This window comes from Sus scrofa, chromosome 3, assembly GCF_054392235.1.
Source record: "Sus scrofa isolate SSC_HxYL_T2T_F1_AM1 chromosome 3, Sscrofa_HxYL_maternal_Yorkshire_Landrace_v2.0, whole genome shotgun sequence".
Classification (NCBI taxonomy): domain Eukaryota; kingdom Metazoa; phylum Chordata; class Mammalia; order Artiodactyla; family Suidae; genus Sus; species Sus scrofa.
In genome coordinates, this window is record NC_139385.1 from 108,991,342 (window position 1) to 109,014,910 (window position 23,569).

At 38.2% G+C, this 23,569-nt stretch overlaps 2 protein-coding genes across 16 annotated transcripts in view; one reads left to right on the forward strand and one right to left on the reverse strand.

Moving 5' to 3' along the window:
• The window catches only part of PLEKHH2 (pleckstrin homology, MyTH4 and FERM domain containing H2), a 126,047-nt gene that overhangs the window by 89,204 nt on the left and 13,274 nt on the right, over positions 1 to 23,569 (reverse strand). For all 15 annotated transcript variants that reach the window (XR_014842053.1, XR_014842050.1, XR_014842047.1 and 12 more), the window contains exon 3: positions 1,237 to 1,299. Coding sequence is in view for 3 of the 15 variants with exons in the window: in XM_021087574.2 (XP_020943233.1) it covers positions 1,237 to 1,299 (63 nt within the window). In the remaining 12 variants the exon portion in view is untranslated. The remainder of the gene's footprint in view (positions 1 to 1,236; positions 1,300 to 23,569) is intronic.
• C1GALT1C1L (C1GALT1 specific chaperone 1 like) lies at positions 2,543 to 3,444 on the forward strand. Its single transcript, XM_085016194.1, is given in 2 exon segments — positions 2,543 to 2,821; positions 2,824 to 3,444. Coding segments are annotated over 2 exon segments (900 nt in total).

A 23,569-nucleotide genomic window follows, 5' to 3' on the forward strand; every position in this document is an offset into this window, starting at 1 on the left:
AATTTGGTTTATTTAGTCTGGCCACTAAAACTACTATGTAAAATAAAATCTTTTAGGTGAAAACAAGATTTGGTAGTACTCAAATTGAAGGGAGAAATATGACAAACTCAGAGCAAGTATTAGAAATGTAACATATAGTTCTTGGAAGAAATAATTTTGTATTTAACACTTATGAAATTCTTTTTTTTTTTTTTTTTTTTTTTTTTGCTTTTTAGGGCTGCACCCACAGCATATGGAGGTTCCAAGGGGATGGGTCAAATTGGAGATACAGCTGCCAGCCTACCCCACAGCCACAGCAACTCGGGATCCGAGCCATGTCTGGGACCTACACCACAGCTCATGGCAATGCTAGATCCTTAACCTACTAGGCGAGGCCAGGGATTGAACCCACAACCTCATGGTTACTAGCCAGATTTGTTTCCGCTGTGCCACAACAGGAGCTCCCTGAAATTCTTGAATGCATCTGACAGGGATCTTTTCATAAGATGTGAAATTATCAATTTTGGCTCTTTAGACAAACTTTACAGCTGGTGGGCTCATCCAAACCACTCGTTTTTCTCTTGGCAAGGACCAGAAACAGTTAAGTGACATATCAAAACACTATTTATTTTAATAAAAGTAATGCCAAACCCCAAAACTAGAAAGTATGAAGATACAGAAGAAAAAAACAATCACCCATAATTCCACAAACTTCTTTAAATTTTGAGGTGTTTAACAGCCTATTTAACTTTTAAGTTAATATCTATTAACATGTTAACTATTAAAAATCTGTTTATTTTTCCTAATACAACTCTAAGTATTTTTCTGTATTTGTATATATTTTGTAACAATTATTTTTAATGGTTGTTTAATAATTCATGGAATTGATACAGTTCACTAATTCATTCTCCTATAATATGGTATTTATATTATTTCCAATTCTTTATTACTACAAATAAAGCTGCTCCATGTAAATATTTATACATAAAATTTCATTATGGTTAAGCAATAAATGTCATTTTTAATTTTTTTCAGAAGATAAAACTTCCTCATAGAAGGGTTTTTGTCCTTTTGAAAATTTCTTAAGAGGCAAAATAAAGTTAGATTCTTCATTTTTACTATGGATCCAGCTCAGGAACAGTCAAAACGATAAAATGAAGGGAAGAGTTGAAGGCTATTTTCAAGACTGTTTGGGGCAAAACAATGTGTCCATTGGTAGAGGCAGAAAACAATTTTTTAACTAAAATTATACCCTACCTGTTGAAAAGCTTTTTCTGCTTGACGTTCAGCATCAATAACTTGTCTCTCAAGCTGCTGCATCTGTAAAGTGAGGGAAAATACAAAAAATCAAAAAATTCATATTTCCCTTTTGGAATTCTTTAAGAACATTTAAAGTACTTCAATGGATATATCTACAACTTAGCACACAAAAGGCTCTTTCAGAGCATATTTAAAAACTGATCAAACAGGAGTTCTCTGGTGGCACAGCAGGTTAAGGATCTGGCAGTTATCATTGCTTTGGTTCTGGTTGCTGCTGTGGCGCAGGTTTGATCCCTGAGCCAGGAATTTCTGCATGCCGTGGGGGCAGCCAAAAAAAAAAAAAAAAAATACTGAACCACCAAAACACCAAGGGTTTGAGACTGTTAATACAATGGAATATATACTACATGAGTATTCATTAGCACAATTTTCTTCATCGGGCTCTATGTTAGAAATTACTGGTCAACCTGTATTAACAACAATACATCAATAAATTAAATCTAAGACAAGAGTAAGACCTCAAATGTCATGTTTGATTTATTGATTAAAAAAAAGGTCCTAATGATACCAGAAAGTGATGTAGTCTCATAAGCTCTATAGGTGGCATGTTTAAATCATGACTGAGTAGTTATAATTTTTACAGATGCTGATGGAAAGAGTTTAGAAGAATAATAGAAGACACTCTGATTAAATACACACATGTCCACAAAAGCACAGAGCGCAGAGAATGGAAAAATATCTGGGTATTTATTTTTTTTTGGTCATGCCATGTGGAAGTTCCATGGCATCTGGAAGTTTCTAGACCAGGATCAAACCTGCAGTGACAACACAGGGTCCTTCACCCCCTGAGCCACCAGGGAACTCCTCTGGGTATTTTTTAAAAGTTCTTTGGAGAATAAAAAATTCAGAGCTTTCAGAGCATGGGGAAATTTTTTAAAAATTCAGAGACTTAAATAAAATACTAAAATGACTATTATAAATAAAATAAACAAAAGTCTTAAAAAGGACCCAACACAAACTAACATGAGATGTGTACCAGGTATTGAATATATAACCATGATGTAAAAATAAATTTCAAATCTTTTTTTTTCTGAATGTTGAGGTCTGGTCAACACTAGAGCCATCTGTGGCTCAAGCTATATTTATTATCAATTTTACTGTTGGCTTATACTCTCAGATGTCCTGAACTTAATGGTCCAGCAGGAAGCAAGGTGGCCAGCTCTGGGATTTGAACTGAGGCTAGTGCTAATCTTAATGCCTAAAAGATGGCTTCCCTGCTATGAGTGTATCATTTTTTAAGGTTATGCTGGTTGGGAGCACTTGTTGTGTTGTGGTGACTATGTTTGGGCAAATTACCATTGGACACAGAGGGAAAACTCAAGATCACAAGCACCATCACCTTTGCACAACTAACACCAAAGATTTCTTAAACCTGTCAGAAGTGCAACACATGGAGCTTAGTAAAAGTGTCTCTATTTACACTATCATCCTTAGAGAACCTGATGAAGAGTATTATTGGGCTGTAGTGAAAGAGCCTTGGACCCAACACTGTGACAAAGGGGAGCATTACAGTATTAAAAATGATGGTTTAAGATAAAAAATGACATGTGGACACATATAAGGAAAATGTACAAACATGTCTTTGGAAAGCATGGCGACAATTACAACTGGTTCTTTCTTGCACATCCCACTATATTTTGTGTCACTGAAAACTTAAAGTATCCTCTGTTTACTAGGAATGCTTCACAATCCTTCTATCTGGGCCACAATATAACATCTGGTGACCTTGAATACATGACTATGAAAGGAGGAATTGTCTTAAGAATAGAGACTATGAAAAGACTTAACAGACTTCTCAATTGTGAAAAGTGTGCAGATCAAAGTGTGCTTGGGAAGTTATTTGAGGATGTGCAGCTGGCAGCTTGCCTGAAACATGCAGGAGTTCTTGCAGAAAATGCAGAGGATTCCAAAAAAAGAGCTCTATTTAATACAAAACCAACTGCTCAACTTATTCAAGAGACAGTATCTAATAACTCTAAGCAAGTAGTAGAAGGCTGCTGTTCAGATAAAACTATTACTTTTAACAGACCAACTCCCCCAAAGATGATAGTAATAATGTATGGTGTGTATTAGCTCAGGGCATTTAGACATTATTTCAATGATACACTGATTTTCTTGCCTCCAAATGGTTCAGAAAATTACTGACAGCTGGGAAATAATTGAACTGTGTTGCCCAAGAGCACTTGACATGTGGCTAGTCCAAAATGAGATGTGGTGTAAGTATAAAATACACACTTCATTCAATAATATATTATTTGAAAACGTAGTACAAAAAATATAAAACATTTCAGTAATTGTTCATACTGACTCACACTGCAATGATAGTATTTTGGCTATGTTGCATTATGTAAAATATTGAAATAAATTTCATCTGTTTTTCATTTTATCAATGTTGTTAGAAATTTTAAAATTACATATGGGTCTCACTTTATATTTCTATGGGATAATAAATATGTAAAACATTCCATTGTCACCACATGCGGCAATTTAACTGCCTGTCCACATGGCATTAAAAGGCAGTTTATTGCAGGGATCTAGATTCTGGAAGAGGTTTCAAATATTTGGAAATGTAAATAGAGATTTCCCAAGTACATTCTCTGGTCCTCGTATCACCTTTTTGTGAAGATATTTCAAATGTTTAATAAGCAAGTATTGTTGTCTAAAAGCATTTTATTGAATCATTGTTATAGACTACAGCATTATGTTGGACAAGCACTGTGTCTCCCGTCTAGGATATTCCTTAAACCAAAAAACTAACTGGTGTGCACACGCTAACATCACATTATTTTACTACTGACAATATGTTGACAACTGTCACCTCTGCAATGCAACTACATTATGTGTTCAAGGGAATTTTTGCACTTGTGCAGCCTTAGCCTCAATGTTGAATATTTTTGAGATTTCCAGGAAAAAATGGGAAAATCCACAGATAGTTGCTGCTTTGAAAATTCTGCTAGTGAAAAAAAAATGATTGACACACTTATTAGATGAAATCCAGTGTGTTCAAGACACACCTATTAGAATGGCCAAAATCCAGAACAATAACAACACCAAATGTTAGCAAAAATACAGAGCAACAGGAACTCTCATTCATTTGCTCATGGGAATGCATTTTTTTGTTTGTTTCTTATACTCTTACCGTAGTATCTAGCAAGTGTGATCCTTGGTATTTATCCAAAGGAGCTGAAAACTTATGTTTCCATTAAAACCTGCACACAGATATTTATAGCAGTTTTATTCATAACTGCCAAAACTTGGAAGTCACCAAGATGTCTTTCAGATGACTGGATAAGTAAACTGTGGTGTATCCAGACAATGAAATATTATTTAGTGCTAAAACGAAAGGAGTTATTAAGCTATGAAAAGGCATGGAGGAAACAAATACATATTATTAAGTGAAAGAGGTGAATCTGAAAAGGCTACATAAAATCTCATTCAAGCTACATAACATTCTAGAAAACTAAGGAAACAATAAAGAGATCAGTGGATGCCAAGGTGTTGGGGATAGAGGCATAGAAGATTTTTAGGGCAGTGAAAATACTCTATATGATACCATACTGATGGATACATGTTATTATACCTTGTCCAAACCCATGGAATGTACAACACCAAAAAGAATGAAACTATGAACTTTGGGTGATAATGATGTGTCAATGTAGGTGCAACAATTTGTAACATGTATCACTTTGGTGGGGAATGTTAATAATAAAGAAGGCTATACACGTGTGGGGGCAGGGAATATATGAACAATTTGTATCCTCCATTTAATTTTTGTGAACCCTAAATTGTTCCAAAAAGACAAGGTCTTGGATTTCTCTTGTGGCACAGTAGATTAGGGGTCTGGTGCTGTCACTGCAGCGACTTGGGTTGCTGCTGTGGTACAGGTTTGATCCCCAGCCCAGGAACTTCCACATGCCATAGGCTCAGCCAAAACAAAAACAAAAACAAAAACAAAAAAACCCAAGGCCTTAATAATAATTATTTTTAAAAAGATTGGACAGTTTCCTAAGAGGACTGCCCTGATCTGAATGTTTATGTTCCCCCTAAATTCACATGCTGGAATCCTAGTGCCCAGTGTGACGGTGGGATTAGTGCTTTTATAATAGAGATTCCACAGAGCTTCTAGCCCCTTCTGCCAGGTGAAAGTACAAGTTTATGACCCCGAGGCAGCCCTAACCCAGTCTTGCTGGAATCCTGGTATCAGACTTCCAGCCTCCAGAACTGTTAGGAATAGATTTCTATTATTTGTAAGCTACGCAGTCTGTTGTATTTTGTTATAGCAGCCCGAACAGACTAAAACAGAATATTAGTACTGAAAGTGAGGTGTCCATAAAAATAAAAACCCATTCAAATACGGAAACAATTTTGAATTGGGTAAGAGAAACTGGAAGAATTTTGAGGTATGTAGTAGAAAAAACCTACATCACCATGAAAGAACCATCAAAAGCAATTCTGGTGAGAGCCCTGAAGAGCAGATAAGCTGTAGAGAATGTGTCAATCTTCTTGGAGAGTAAACCTAAGGATTATCAACAGAATGTTGGTAGAAATGACAGAGTCAAGGCTCTTCTGATGAGATGAGAAACATTATTGGAAACTGGGGGAAAAGTGATCTGTTATAAAGTGGCAAAGAGCTTGGCTGAATTGTGTTCATGCTCTAGTGTTCTGTAGAAGCAGAAGTTGTGAGTGATGAAACTGTATATTTGACTGAGGAAATTTCTAAGCAGTGTTTAAGAAGTGGCCTGGTCTTCTTGAATGCTTATAATAAATGTGAGAGGAGAGAAATGACTTAGAGACGGAACTGTTAATCAAAGAGGATACAAAACCTGAAAATATGAAAGATTTTCAGCCTATCCATATTGAAAAAAAAATGAGAAAGCTTTTTCTGGAGAAGACAGGGTGTGGCCAAGCCACCTTTTGATTAATAGATTAGTCTGAGTTTGAACCATAAATGGATCAGCCACCCCACCAGGAAAATAGTCTGTATGAACTGAAGAGGAAGGAATGAGGAAGGCTGTTGGACTTAGATTTTTCAGGACAGGATTATAAAGCTAAATGGCTATGAATGTAGGTTATTCTTCAAGACAAGGAAAGAAAGACCATAAATGTAATTCAGAGATCATCAAGGCTGCCTCCTCAGTTGCAAAAGGTGGTAGATAGGTGGGGGTCACTGCCTGGGTCTCAACAGACCAGATGTCTGACCTCTGCCCAAAACTAAGTGGTGCCCCCCAAAGCCATGGGAGCCCCAGCCCTCTCAGCAGAGCCATGGAACCACGGCCGCCTCCACTTAGATTTAGAACAATAGAGCAAGCTGGAGCCATGGGCCCACAACTCAAGCAGAGGGCCGGATCACTCAAGGGCAAGACCACTAAAGAGAGCCACTATCAGGGCAGTGCCCATGAAGCCATGAGGCCACCCTTGGGACCCCAGACTGGTAGAACCACCAGTGTACAACTGCAACCCATGAGAGCTGCTATGTTGCTATGCCCAACAAAGCCATGGGGGCAGGCATATCCCAGTGTATCCAGAGGGTGAAGCCAGGGAGATCTAGAAGGTAGGACCTCCACCCCACAGGGCAGAACATCTAATTAAAGATTTTTATTGGGAGTTCCTGTCATGGCGCAGCGGAAACAAATCCGACTAGGAACCATGAGGTTGCATGTTCAATCCCTGGCCTCGCTCAGTGGGTTAGGGATCTGATGTTGCCATGAGCTGTGGTATAGGTCACAGATGCAGCTCGGATCCAGCGTTGCTGTGGTGTAGGCCAGCAGCTGTAGTTCCAACTGGACCCCTAGCCTGGGAAACTCCATATGCTACAAGTGTGGTTCTAAAAGACAAAAAAGAAAACAAAAAGAAAGAAAAAAAAATTTTTTTTCTTGAAGTTCTCACTATAGTGCAACAGGTTAAAGATCCAGCATTATTTCTGCTGAGGTGCAGGTTCGATCTCCGGCCCGGCTCAGTGGGTTAATGATCTGGCATTGCCGCAGCTGTGGCTCAGATTCGACCCCTGGCCCAGGAATTTCCATGTGCCATGGATGCGACCAAAAACAGAGATGATTTTTCTCAAGCCTTAAGATTTAATGTTGTTTGTCTTGCAGGGTTTTGGACTTGCTTGGAACCTGTTGCTCCTTCTTTCTCCCCTATTTCTCCCTCTTGGAATGAAATGTCTTTTCTATGCCTGTCCCACCACTGTATTTTGGAAGCACATAACTGATTTTATTTCACAGGATCACAGTTAGAGAGGAATCTTTTTACCCACATCTGATTGAGATGGTATTCAGAATTAGGAGTTTGGGATTAACAGATGCACACTATTACATGTAAAATAGATAAATAGGAGTTCCTGTTGTAGCTCAGTGGAAGCGAATCTGACTAGCATCCGTGAAGATGCAGGTTCCATCCCTGGCCTCGCTCAGTGGGTTAAGAATCCAGCACTGCAGTGAGCTGTGGTGTAGATCACCATTGCAGCTTGGATTCTGTGTTGCTGTGGCTGTGGTGTAGGTCAGCAGCTACAGCTCCAATTGGACCCCTAGCCTGGGAACCTCCATATGCTGTGGGTGTGGTCCTAAAAAGACAAAAAAAAAAAATTAAAATAGAATGGATATATAACAAATATCTGCTGTATAGCACAGGGAACTATATTCAATATCTTGTAATAACCTACAGTGGAAAGGAATCTGGAAAAGAATATATAGATAGAAAACTAACTAATGGATATGTGTGTGTGTGTATAACTGACTTGTTTTGCTGTATATCTGAAACTAACACAGCATTATAAAAACTGTCCTTAAGCTTTAAAAAAGATATTTTTATGAAATTTTATTCTTTCAAATTTTGAATTGATGCTGAAGAGTTCTGACTTTGGGGGCTGTTGGGATGGCAAAAAAGTACTGTGCCTGAGAGATAGACATGAACTGAGGGGGCAGGGCTAGGGTCTAAATGTTTGTGTCCCTTCAAATTCAGGTTAGAATCCTAACACCCAATGTGAAGGCATTAGAGGGTAGGACCTTTGGAAGGTGATTAGGTCATGAGGGTGGGTCTCTCACAAATGAGATTAATGCCTAGATCCCACAGAGGTCCCTGAGTCCTTCTGCCATGTGAGCATTAGTCTGCAACTCAAAAGAATACTCTTACCCAAGGTTGCTGGTACCCTAGAATTCTCATTGTGGTGCAGCAGAAAGAATCTGACTAGGAACCATGGCCTCGTTCAAACCCTGGCCTCGTTCAGTGAGTTAAGGATCTAGCATTGCCGTGAGCTGTGGTGTAGGTCATAGATGTGGCTCGGATCTGATGTGGTGCAGGCTGGCAGCTGTAGCTCCAATTGGACCCCTAGCCTGGGAACCTCTATATGCTGTGAGAGCAACCCTAAAAAGAAAAAAAAAAAACAAGGTTGCTGGCACCCTGATCTCAATCTCCTAGCCTCCAGAACTGTGAGAAATAAATTTCTGTTGTTTATAAGCTACACAGTCTGTGGTATTTTGTTAACAGCAGCCTGCACAGACTAATAGAAGTACTATACAAATATCTTATCAGATTTCTCTTTCTGAAATGTTTGGTTTCTAGTGATAACAGTGAGGAGGCAGAAGCTTTGTCTGTTTGCCTCACTGTTACATACCCAATACAGATCTTTATACATAATAGGTGTTCAATATATTATAAATGATTGAATGCAATGACATCTATAAAGCACTATTCTTGTAGGAAGGATAGTAGTGTTATTTTCACCAGTACCAAATAACTTTTTCTCTTTTCCTCTGGCATTGACTTTCTATCCTGTGCTATTTTCACAACTATATTGTTGCTTGCTAACAGATTTCATGTGTGAGTTGCTTGCAAACAGATTTCATGTGTGAGTACACTTTATATCCTCTGTAACACCATATCTTGCTAAAGTTATGATTCTAGAAGCTTAGCAGTAAGTTCTAAAAGTTCTAAAAGCTTAACAGCATGAAGTAACCTTACAATGAACACTTTTTCCATTAGAAAAAGCATTACACATACACCAGCATTTTCATAGGACTTGGTATACAAGGTTACAATAAACTAAATTTGCTGGACATGAAGAGTATCTTTATATGCCTTTGAATATAGTGAGTTCATTAAAAGCACGTGTCCAAAAAGTATTTTTGCTTTTTTAATTCAAAAGAGTTAGTCTCTGAAATACTAACATAGACAAAAGTGGAAAGAGCACTGAACTTGGAGGCAGGAAGACGTAAATCAGAATCCAGATACTTTTATGTGTAAGCTGTGTAATGATGGGTAAGACATTTACCTTCCTGAGTTTGCATTCCTTGGCTGTAAAGTGAGATAACACTTACCTCACACTATTTATGTGAAGATTAAACAGGAAAGTGTCCAGCATAGTATCTAATACTTAATGGGTGTTCGATGAATATTTATACAGAAAATTTTAAAGCAGCCTATTTCTATCACATGAATGGATTATTTTTATAAATGTCTTAGCAAGGTTTAGGGTAAAATGAACAAACTAGATTTCAGACATCTGGATTCCAGTTTTTACTCTACTATTTACCAACAATTTGGCACTGGCTCTAAAATTCTTGTGTTTAAAACAGGGATGAAATAACCTACTCTAACTACCTGACAGGAAGTTATGAGGATAAGAAACAAGAAACATGTAAAAGTGATGTGAAAAAGCTGTCAGTGTTCATTAATTAAAAATATGTGGTAGGAGTTCCCGTTATGGCTCAGTGGGAACAAACCCACCTAGTATCCATAAAGATGAAGGTTCAAACTCTAGCTTTGCTCAGTGGGTTAAGTATCTGGCATTGCCATGAGCTGTGCTGTAGGTCACAGATGTGGCTCAGATCTGGTGTTGCTGTGGCGTAGGCCGGTAGCTACAGCTCCAATTCAACCCCTAGCCTGGGAACTTCCATACGCCAGGGGTGCAGACCTAAAAAGATGAAAAAAAAAAAAAAATTGGTAGTAGTTGTGGTGTTATAATTTGAATGATTTAAAAAAAAAAAAAAAAAAAAAAAGCCATGTGACGTTCCCACTATGGTGCAATGGAATGACTAGTGTCTCTGCAGCTCTGGGACACAGGTCTGATGCCCAGCCCAGCATGATGGGTTAAAGGATCCTGCATTGCCACAGCTGTGGCATTGGTCACAACTGTGGCTCAAATCTGATACCTGGCCTGGGAACTCCATATGCTGTGAGGCAGTCAAAAAAGTTAAAAAAAAAACAAAAAACAAAAAAAAAACCATGAATGTCCAAAAACATGGGATTGTCTAAATATTTAAAAGGATACCATATATTCATTAAAAATGTACACAGATGGATAAAATAATATATTTGGGGTTTTCTTTAACATAACATAGGATGGGAGAAGTGGGTCATAGCATAGATGAAACAGGTTTGGTCCTGGGTTAATAACCATTAAAACTGGGTGATATTTATCTGCGATTACAATGTTTACCATTATAATAGTCTCTTTACTTTTGTATGTTTAAAAACTTCTCTAATAAAAAGTTTTAAAATAGTAAAATTGTCACTATATGCAGATGACACGATACCATATAGAGAAAACCCTAAGGATTCCACAGAAAAACTACTCAAAGAGACCAACGAATTCAGCCAAGTAGCAGGATAAAAGATTAACATTCAGAAATTAGTTGCATTTCTGTATACCAACAATGAAATATTAGAAAAGGGTATTTTAAAAAATAACTTAAAATCACACCCTCCCAAAAAATTAAAGACCTAGGTATAGACCTGGCCAAGGAGGTGATGGACTTATATGCTGAGAACTATAAAATATTAATCAAAGAAATTAAAGTATTTTCAAAGACATGGAAAGATATTCCATGCTTCTGGATTGGAAGAATTAATATTGTTAAAATGGCCAGGCTACCCAAAGCAATCTACAGATTTAATGCAATCCCTACCAAATTACCCAAGGCATTTTTCACAGAACGAGGACAAATAATCCAAAAACTTATATATGGAAACATAAAAGACCAAGAATTGCCAAAGCAATACTCAGGAAAAAAAACAAAGCAGGAGATATTACTCTCTCAGAAGTCAAACAATATTACAAAGCTACAGTAATCAATACAGTATGGTACTGGCACAAAAACAGACATAGGGATTGATGGAACAGAACAGAGAGCCCAGAAATAATCCCAGATGCCTATGATCGATTAATCTTCAACAAAAGTGGCAAGAATATAAAATAAGAAAAAGATAGTCTCTTCAGCAAGTGGTGCTGGGAAAACTGGACAGCTGCATGTAGATCAATGAAACTAGAACACACCCTCACACCATGTATAAAAATAAACTCAAAATGCCTTAAAGACTTAAACATAGACATGACATGATAAAACTCCTAAAATAGAACATGGGCAAAACATTCTCTGACATAAACCACACAGATGATTTCTTAGGTCAATTTCCTAAGGCAACAGAAATAAAAACAAAAATAAGCAAATGGAATGTAATCAAACTTAACAAGTTTTTGCACAGCAAAGAAAAGCATAAAAAAAGGAAAGAAAAGAAAGGGAAAGGAAGGAAAGGAAAGGAAAGGAAAACCTACAGAATAGGAGAAAACACTTGCAAAAAATGTAACCGACAAGGGCTTAATCTGCAAAATATACAAACAACTCATACAACTCAACAACAAAAAAACAAACAATCCAATTGAAAAATGGGCAGATGACCTAAACAGACATTCTTCAGAAGAAGACACAATAAGATGGCTAGCAGGAACATGAAAAGATGCTCAACATCACTAATTATTAGAGAAATGCAAATCAAAACTACCATGAGGTACCACCTCACACTGGTCAGAATGGCCATGATTAATAAGTTTACAAATAAAAAATGCTGGTGAAGGTGTAGAGAAAAGGCAACCCTCCTATACCATTGGTGGGAATGTAAATTAGTACAACCACTATGGAAAACAGTATGGTGGGTCCTCAGAAGACTAAAAATAGAACTACCATATGATCCAGCAATCCCATTCCTGGGCACATATCCAGATGAAACTCTAATTCAAAAAGATACATGCACCCCTATGTTCATTGTAGCACTATTCACAATAGCCAAGACATGGAAGCGGCCTAAATGTCTATTGACACATGGATGGATTAAGAAGATGTACTACATATATACAATGAAATACTATTCAGCCATAAAAAAGAACAAAATAATGCCATTTGTAGCAACACAGATGCAACCAGAGATTCTTACACTAAGTAAGAAAGACAAATCCCATATGATACCTCTTATACATGGAATCTTAAAATATGGCACAAATGGACCTATCTATACAACAGTAACAGACTCACAGACATAGAGAACAAGGGGTTGTCAAGGGGGAGAGAGGAGGGAGTGGGATGGACTGGGAGTTTGGGGTTAGTAGATGCAAACCATTACATTTAAAATGGATAAGCAATGAGGCACTATTATATATCCAGTCTCTTGGGATAAACCATGATGGAAGATAATATAAGAAAGGGAATGTATATATATATATGTATGATTGGGTAATTTTGCTCTACAGCAGAAACTGGCAAATTGTAAATCAACTATACCTTAAAAAATTTTAAATGGTTTCAAAAATATATAAAATACATAAATGACATACTAAAAGATACATGTAAATGATATGTAGTATAATTAAATAATATATGTAAATGTATGTTAATTAAGAGGTCATTAGTGACCTTTGTGAAGTCAGCTATAACGTGAGGAAGCAAGGGCACAAGTTGGAATGCAACAGTCTGAGTGCATCAAAGTGACTGATTAGGGTTGGATGGCCACGAAAGGTGGTCGCCATCAATTCTTTCCCTCTTTTGTAAGCACATACCACTTCTCTCACTGAGAGGTGAGGTCTACTGTCCCTCTCAACACTGGGATGGCTTTGTGACTTACCTTAACCCACTGAGTGCAGTGGAACTGACACAGTGCCATCTTGGATCTAGCCTTTAAAACATTTATATTTATTTTTTTCTTTTTATGAAAACCTATTGATATTATAAATTAAGAATCTGCTGCTGTGGCAAGGCCATGGAAGACTAAGGAGTTGATGAAGGCTAAATTATTCTCTAAGATAAAAGGCTGCCTTCGGTTGTATTTCTACCTCAAATGTGATTCCATCATTCCCTATCCCAATGCATCTCCACACCACCTCAGGCTTTCAAGTATGTAGGTTTATGATAATGTTGGAAAAACCACTAGTTTCCTCCAGGACAAGATGGAACAACTGAAGTCTTTCTAGTTGCTTAATATTTTCCAATTCTATGGCTTCTAATGGATTTATACATTTAGCATCTCCTAGTATTCATCAATGCTGAAAATTACCTAAATTCCAAGAGCTTGATTGGAAGCTTAAATTGAAGGTGCTGTTTTTTAAGTTCTAGAAAATGCCAATTTTCTAAAGAGTGCTCACTAAAGAAAAAAATCAGTGCTGGTCATCTTAAGAGTTTCAGCAGTTCCTATTTTGATGCTCAGCTCTCCATTGCTACTTGTGTCCATCCTTTCCTTCACCAATCCACAACAGAATGCTACACTATATATAGATTTTTTTTTTGTAATTATCACCAACTCCCTAATGTTCCCCTGCCATATTCAGTTGAAAATTATATCATTACAACAAAATATTTTTACTGACCTTTAAAAAAAGAGTTAAGGACAATCACTTCAAAGAAGAGAAACTCATTCTATAGCTTCCAAACCATCAGAAGGGAAAAAAACATAGGAAGGGGGCAATAATGAAAACTTCATCAATATGATACACAGAAATGATACATTTATTATGAGTTCAGATAAATGTAAGGAGATGAAATGTTAGACATAAAATATGTCTTAATAAAGCTAAGAGGACTGAAATCATATCAATTAATTGCCCTGGGTAGACTTCCAAGGCTATGTTCATAAAAGTAGTAAGAGTGGGCATCCTTGTCTTGTTCCTGTTCTGAGAGGAAAAACTGGCAGCTTTTCATCATTGCATATGATGTTAGCTGTTGGCTTGTCAAATATGCCATTTATTATGTTGAGATACGTTCCCTCCAAAACTGCTTTATTGGGAGTTTTTTTTTTTTTAATCATAAATGGATGTTGAATTTGTCAAATACTTTGCATGGCCACAGCAACGCCAGATCCAAGCCACGTCTGTGACCTACACCACAGCTCATGGAATGCCAGACCTTAACCCACTGAGTGAGGCCAGGGATCAAACCCACAACCTCATGGTTCCTAGTTGGATTCATTTCCACTGTGCCACGATGGGAACTCCAGGAATCAATATTCTTAAAATGTCCATACCACACAAAGCAATCTACAGATTCAATGCAATCCTTATCAAAATTCCAATGATATTTTCCACAGAAATAGAACAATCTTAAAATCTGTATGAAGGAGTTCCCGTCGTGGCGCAGTGGTTAACGAATCCGACTAGGAACCGTGAGGTTGCGGGTTCGGTCCCTGCCCTTGCTCAGTGGGTTAACGATCCGGTGTTGCTGTGAGCTGTGGTGTAGGTTGCAGACGCGGCTCGGATCCCGCGTTGCTGTGGCTCTGGTGTAGGCCGGTGGCTACGGCTCCGATTTGACCCCTAGCCTGGGAACCTCCATATGCCACCAGAGCGGCCCAAGAAATAGCAAAAAAAAAAAAAAATCTGAATGAAACCATAAAAGACCCAGACTAGCCAAAATAATCTTGAGAAAGAAGAACAAAGTTGGAAGTGTCATGCTCCCTGATTTCAAACTATACTACAAGGCTATAGTTAAAGCAGTATGTTATTGGGCTAAAAACAAACACATAGATCAATGGTACAGAATAGAGTCTACAGATAAACACATTTATATACAGTTGATTAATTTATAACAAAGGTGCCAAGAATATACAATGGAGAATGGATGGTTTCTTCAATAAATAATGTTGGGAAAACTGGACATATGCAAAAGAATTAAATTAGACCACTATTTCATACCATCCACAAAAATTAACTAAAAGTGGTTTAAAGACTTGAAAAGGAGACCTGAAACCATAAAGCTTCTAGAAGAAAACATAGATGGTAAGCTCCCTGACATAAGTTTTGGTGATGACTTTTTTGAATTTGACACCAAATGCAAAAATAAACAAGTTGGACTACATCAAACCAAAAAGCTTCTGCACAGTAAGCCATCAACAAAATAAAAAGACAGCCTACTGCATGGAAGAAAATATTTATAGATCATATATCTGGAAAGGAGCTAATATCCAAAATATATAGAGTTCATACAACCCAGAGTTCCTGTCATGGCTCAGTGGTCAATGAATCTGACTAGGAACCATGAGGATCTGGCGTTGCTGTGGCTCTGGCGTAGGCTGGCGGCTACAGCTCCAATTGGACCCCTAGCCTGGGAACCTCCATATGCTGTGGGTACAGCCCTAAAGACAAAAAGACAAAAAAAAATTTTTTAATTAAAAAAAAAAAAAAAGAGTTCATACAACCTAACAGCAAAAAACCTCAAACAATCCAATCTAAAACTAGACAGAAGATTTGAATAAATATTTTTCCAGGAGTTCCCGTCGTGGCGCAGTGGTTAACGAATCCGACTAGGAACCAGGAGGTTGCGGGTTCGGTCCCTGGCCTTGCTCAGTGGGTTAACGATCCGGTGTTGCCGTGAGCTGTGGTGTAGGTTGCAGACGCGGCTCGGATCCCACGTTGCTGTGGCTCTGGCGTAGGCCGGTGGCTACAGCTCCGATTCAACCCCTAGCCTGGGAACCTCCATATGCGGCCCAAGAAATAGCAACAACAACAACAACAACAACAACAACAAAAAGACAAAAAAGACAAAAAAAAAAAATATTTTTCCAAAGAAGACATTCAGATGGCCAACAGACACACGAAAATATAGCTAACATTGTTAAACACTGCTATCAAAGAAGTGCAAATCAAAACCAAATACCAAACAATAACAATGTAATCTCTCTTAGAGTCTAAATAAATATAAATAAATGAATGAATTGAATGAATAAATTAAATAAATAAATAAAACAAGCTCATAGAGAGATTAGTGGTTGCCACAGGCAGGGAGTAGCTGGTGGGAAAAATGGATGAGCTATTTTTAGTTTAAATAGATAAAAATATAAGAAATTATCTCACTAGTTGGATAAAGAACTAAATCCAGCTACACACCATTTTATTTTATTTTATTTTTTACCTTTTGGGGCCACACCTGTGGCATATGGAGTTTCCCAGTGTAGGGGTTCAGTCAGAGCTACAGCTGCCAGCCTACACCACAGCCACAGCAACATCAGATCTGAGCCACATCTGCAACCTATACCACAGCTCATGGCAACACCAGATCCTTAACCCACTGAGCGATGCCAGGGATCAAACCTGCAACCTCATGGTTTCCAGCAAGATTTGTTTCTGCTGTGCCACAATGGGAACTCCAGCTACACACTATTTTAAAAAGTATACTACTTAACAAATATTATTAAGTGGTTCAAAGTAAAGAACAGAAATATATAAACAAATATTAACTAAAAGGAATATAAAAATCAGACAAAAGTAATCCTAACACCAAAAGTCTCAGTAATTACAAATGGGGCAATTCCTCAAGAATATATAATAATCCTGAACTTTTATGCACCTAACTTCAAAATATATAACCCAGTAATTGCTAAAATATACAAACAGCTCATACAACTCATTATCAAAAAAACAAACAACCCAATCAAAAGATGGGCAAAAGACCTAAATAGATATCCAAGGAAGACATACAGATGGCCAACAGGTACATGAAAAGGTGCTCAACACTGCTCATTATTAGAGAAATACAAATCAAAACCACAACGAGGCATAACTTCACACCAGTCAGAATGACTGTCATCAAAAAGTCTACAAACAATAAATGCTGGAGAGGGTGTAGAGAAAAGGGAATCCTCCTACACTGCTGGGAATGTAAACTGGTGTAACCACTGTGGAGAACACTATGTAGGTATCTTAAAAAGTAAAAATAGAGCTATCATACAACCCAGCAATCCTACTTCTGCACATATATCCCCAAAGGATGAAAACTCATTTTATTTTATTTTTGTCTTTTTTGTCATTTCTTGGGCTGCTCCTGCGGCATATGGAGGTTCCCAGGTTAGGGGTCCAACTGGAGCTGTAGCCACCAGCCTACACCACAGCCACAGCAACTCGGGATTCGAGCCGCGTCTGCAACCTACACCACAGCTCACGGCAACGCCGGATCCTTAACCCACTGAGCAAGGGCAGGGACCGAACCCACAACCTCACGGTTCCTAGTCGGATTCGTTAACCACTGCGCCACAACGGGAACTCCTGAAAACTCTAATTTTAAAAGATACATATACCCCAGTATTCACAAAAGAATTGATTACAAATAGTCAAGACATGAAAGAACCTATATGTCCCTACATGTCCATCATGAAATGAATGGATAAAGAAGATGTACACACACACACAGAGGAATATTACTCTGGCATAAAAAAGAATGAAATATTGGCATTTGCAACAACATGGGTGAATTTAGAAAATATCACAGTAAGTCAGACAAAGACAAACATATGATATCATTTATATGTGGTATCAAGTAACACAAATGAATCTATTTACAAAACAAAAACAGACTCACACAGAAAAAAATTTATGGTTATTAAAGGGGAAAGGGAGGTAGAAGGATTAAATTAGGAGTATGGGGTTATACACTACTATATATAAAATAAACAACCAGGGCTTACTGTATAACTCTGGCAATAATACTCAAAATCTGGGAGTTCCCATCACAGCTCAGCAGAAACAAACCTAACTAGTATCCATGAGGATGCAGGTTCAATCCGTGGCATCACTCAGTGGGTTAAGGATCCAGTGTTGCCATGAGCTGTGGTGTAGGTTGTAGACATGGCTTAGATCCTGCCTTGCTGTGGCTGTGGCAAAGACCAACAGCTCTAGTTCTGATTCGACTCCTAGCCTGGGAACTTCCAAATGCCATGGGAGCGGCCCTAAAAAGCATAATAATAACATTCAATCTTATAATAACCTATAATATAAAATAATCTGAAAATAATATATATGTAACTGAACCACTTTGCTGCACATCTGAAACTAACACAATATTGTAAATCAACTACACTTCAATGAAAGAAAAAAAATAAAAAAACCAAAATATATAACTCAAGAGCTTTCTTTCTTTCTTTCTTTCTTTTTTTTTTTTTTTTTTTTTTGGCTGTCCCACAGCATGTGGAGTTCCCAGGCCAGGGATCAGATCCAGGCTGTAGTTACAACCTAAGCTGCAGCTGTGGCAATGCCAGATCCTTAACCTGCTGTGCTGGCTGAGGAATCAAACCCATGTTTCATCGCTCCCAAGATGCCACAGATCCCATTGTGCCACAGTGGGAACTCCAGGTTTGATTCTTTTAGATATCTTCTGGAAACACAAAATAGTTATTTTGTTTAGATAGTGATTTCCATGGAAACATCCTATTAAGATCTCCTCTCAAGGAGTTCCTGTAGTGGCCCAGCAGTTAACAAATCTGACTAGCATCCATGAGGACGCAGATTTGATCCCTGGCCTTGCTCAGTGGGTTAAGGATCTGGTATTGCCGCCAGCTTTGGTGTAGGTTGCAGATGTGGCTCGGATCCTGCATTGCTGTGGCTGTGTTGTAAGCCAACAGATATAGCTGCAGCTACAGCTCCAACTGGACCCCTCACCTGGGAGCCTCCATATGCCATGGGTGTGGCCGTAAACAGCAAAAAAAAAAAAAAAAAGCAAAAAAAAAAGATTGATTTCCTCTCAAAAGACTGAACATGAACACGTCCATCTATTTAATTTTTCTTGTTTTCATGTTTACCAAAGCTGAAAATACAAAGTGTCAACCAGTTTCATAAGATTTATTGCAAAGATAATTGCATACTTCCAATTTCTTATTGTTTCCTTTCAATGTTCTAAATAATATTCTTCCATTTCTGTTGACTTTTTCAGTTTCGTGATTTCCTACTTACTTCCTTTATGGAGAATGAAGATTTAGCTTTTTGATCTCCTTGCCATGAACACAGATACACCCCCATTCTTCTAACATGCTTATATCTTACCTTTGGTTAAATCACTGTTCTTGATTATTATTATAGTGACTATGTATGAATTCAAAGAGGACTCTGCAGTAAACTATGGTTACTTTTTCCTCTGCTACATAACTTTTTCCCTCTAGAATTAAGTGTCTTATTCTCTTAGTTACTCATCTTTCTATGAATTTAATAGTTCAACTCCAAATTCACACCACTGTATAAATCATCTCTCAAGATGTTCATTCACATCTCATTTTCTACCAATTGGGTCTTCCTGAAACTGCTTGGAAAGCCTCTGCGCCAACCTGGACTGGCTCCCCTTTATGCCTGGGCACAGCTGTCTTCTTGAGGGGGCCCTTCAACTTTCCCCCACATCAGATCTCCCATTTACTACATGCTATCCCTTCTTCTTTCTTGGTTTACGTCCTTCTTTTACTGGAGCATATCCTTCCGGAAACTCCTCAGCAACGTGATGGGACCTTGCATGTCTTAAAAATCTCTTTATTCTACCTTCAAATAAAATTCATAATTGACCACAGTACAGGACTATGCGTTTGATATCATTTTCCTGCAGCATTTTGAAGGCATTTTTTTCATTATCTAACTTCTAAGGCTGCTTTTGATAGGTCCAAGCCATTTTAATCCTGACCTTTTGACCTCTTATTTCTCTCTGAAAACTTAGAGAATCTTTTCTTTGGTATATATATTCTGAACTTTCATGATGATGTGCCTTGAGGTGAAACTATTTTTGTTGTGTCAGGCACTTACTAGGTCCTCTCAATCTGGAATGTTGCATCCTTCAATCCTGGGAAACTTTTGGGCATCGTTTCACTGATATTCTCCCCTCCACACTTCCTGTTATCCAGAGCTTGGACATACTGAACTGGTCCTCTAAACATCTCTTTTCTCTCCTGTTTTACATCTCTTCAACATTTTCTTCTGCTTCCCAGGAACGTATCTTAAGTTTATGTTCCAAACTTTCTATGAAATTGGTTGTTTCTTCATTTTAATCTTTTGAGAGTTCTTATTTGTTTTCTGAATATTCCTTGTTTCGTGGATGCTGTGTCTTTTCTCTCTGGGAATATTAAATGATAGGGTTTGCTTGTTTTGTTTTGTTTCCTTTTCCCTGAATAAGCAATATTTTTTTTTTTCTGATTGGTTGTTCTCTATCGTTCATGTTAGAGGCTTCCTTCAAATGTCTGGTCATTCATGAGATGCCTACCTATGTTTAAGGGTAAGAAACTAATAAGCTGACTAGAAGCTTTTACACATACATGGAGCTTGTTGACCATGAACTTAAACATTAGGCAATCGGGCTAGGATTTCTGCTCAGGAACCGCTTATGTCAACATTATTACTTCTTCCCTCTGGGCTGATAAGATGCCTCAGAGACTTTCAACCTCCTCCTGTAGGATAAATGCTTGACTGCCAGCATTTTAGGAACCATGCAGGAGAAGAAGCCTGGGGGAGGGGAGACAAATTCATCATTAAATATTCATATTTCGCTTAACATGAAGCTGAGTGGTAGCAACCACAGCCAAGAATAAAGATTGGAGGGTCCTTGGAGTTTCTGTCGTGGCTCAATGGAAACGAATCTTGCTAGTATCCATGAGGATGCAATTTCGATCCCTGGCCTTGCTCAGTGGGTTAAGGATCCCTCGTTGCCGTGACTGTGGCGTAGGTCACAGATGAGGCTTGGATCCTGAGTTGCTGTGGTTGTATCGTGGGCAGGCAGCTATAGCTCCAATTTAACACTCAGCCTGAGAACCTCCATATGCTGTAGGAGTGGCCCTAAAAAGACACACACACACATACACAAAGATTGGAGGGTCCTGCGCTTCTCTCTCCTGTAGAGACTTACACAGGGAAGTGAGTGTGGGGCTGGGATTAGTGGATGCTAATGGAAAACGTGTGGCCTTTAGAGTCAACTAACCCCCTGAAATCTTCTCATTTATTTCCATGTGCTGAATGTCCAGCAGCTAAGCATGTAAAAACTTCCTGTGAAAAACTGAAACGTTCTTCTCTTACAAAATTGAATAAATTACATGGAGGGCTCTAGTCCAACAACTGTGGTATTTATGGGCTCGTGGTGTAATCAGCAGTTTCCTACCACTCATGCTAAACCAAAGACTGACAGTCAACTAGCCTGGACTATTTATACACAATTGCTGGTCAACTTTTCTGATGCTCCATTCTTAAATATAAATGGACTGTCAAAGATTACCAGACATTTGGAGTTTCTGTCGTGGCGCAGCGGAAACGAATCCGACTAGGAACCATGAGGTTGCTGGTTTGATCCCAGGCCTCGCTCAGTGGGTTAAGGATCTGGCGTTGCCATGAGCTGTGATGTAGGCTGGCAACTATAGCTCCTATTCGACCCCTAGCATGGGAACCTCCATATGCTGTGTGTGCGGCCTTAAAAAGCAAAAAAAAAAAGAAAGAAAAAAGAAAGGGTTATTAGACATTTGAGAGAAGTTTGTAACCTGAAAAAAAATAACAAACATAAAAATGGAAAATAATCTCAGGGGAAAGAAAAATAATACAGGGAAGAGAACTTTTTAAATATTCAAATTAGTGCTCAGGAATCATGAATTTTCTTTTTCTTTCTTTCTTTCTTTCTTTTTTTTTTTTTTTTTTTTTTGGTCTTTTTAGGGCCTCACTCAAGGCATATGGAGGCTCCCGGGGTAGGGATTAAATCAGAGCTGTAGCAGCTGACCTACACCACAGCCACAGCAACTTGGGATCTGAGCCACGTCTTCAACCTACACCACAGCTCATGGCAACGCCAGATCCTTGACCCACTGAGCGAGGCCAGGGATCAAACCTGCATCCTCATGGAATGCTTGTCAGATCTGTTCCCACTGCGCCACGACGGGAGCTCCCAGGAATTTTCAAATACATTATTTCACAGCCACACCATAAGAGAGAAATCGTTATTCTCATTTTAAAGATTAGGAAATTGGTATTTCAAACGAGTGTGCCTTGTGTAAGCTAGTGCTCCCAGCCAGTAACCTGGCTGGAACATGAGTCTTCACATTCAGATTCTCTGGTGCTCTTTTAGTTGAACCACAGCTACTTTGGTATTTATAAACTCCACACACAGTGTATAGTTATATAGACCCACAAGAAAATCAGTCCCAAAACAGAAACCACAAAATCCCTGGCTGGAAAGCAGTTGTCTTTATTTTTGTCCCTTGTTTGCTATTCTTTCAGCCTAGGGATCTTTTATTGGTAATTTAAAATCATTAATATTCATAAAAGGAACAATTTCAAGTTGCATGTTCTCAAGAAATCTACTGCAGAAGAAAACTTAGGGACAGAGGTATGACCAAGAGAGGTTAAATTTGGAATCTGAGATTCTATCAGAATTCTATTTCAGGAGCCTCTCTCCAGGTTTCTTTGGGGGGTGGGAGGGTGCTGGGGGTTTTTTTAACTTTTTTTTTCTATTAAAATATAGTTGATTTACAATGTTGTGCCAATTTCTGCTGTACAGCAAAGTGACCCAGTCATACATATATATATACATTCTTTTTCTCATATAATCTCCCATCACGTTCTATCACAAGAGACTGGATATAGTTCCCTGTGCTATACAGTAGGACCTCATTGTTTATCATTCTAAATGTAATACTTTGCACCCAGATTTCAGGGTTTATTATTTACTTACATAATAGTGGCTGAGACAGGGGTCATGAATACCCCACAACAGAAAGTCGATAAATGTTCGTTGAAAAAAATGAAAGAACAAATGAATGAATGGATGAAGGTTTCAACTCTCTCCAAATCATTACTTAAAAGCAAAGATAAACTTTGGTAAAAGAAAACCACTACATTTTCACAATCTATGTTAACAGATGGTAAGCGTCAAACACCTCACATTGCATAAATGTAAATATACATTAAGTATATCCAATAAAGTTTAGAACATTTTAAAATCAGTTTAAACATAAGGGTAAGCTGAAAAGGAATATTTTGACTTTTGAGTAACTTTTTATAATCAAATTGGGCAATAACTTTTGAAAATACTAAAAATGGAGAGTTCCCATCGTGGCTCAGTGGAAACAAATCTGACTGGTATCCATGAGGATGCAGGTTTGATTCCTGGCCTCGCTCAGTGGGTCAAGGATCTGGTAGGTGTTGCCATGAGCTATGGTATAGGTTGCAGACATGGCTCGGATCTGGCGATGCTGTGGCTGTGGCGTAGGCCAGCTGCTGCAGCTCCAACTCAGCCCC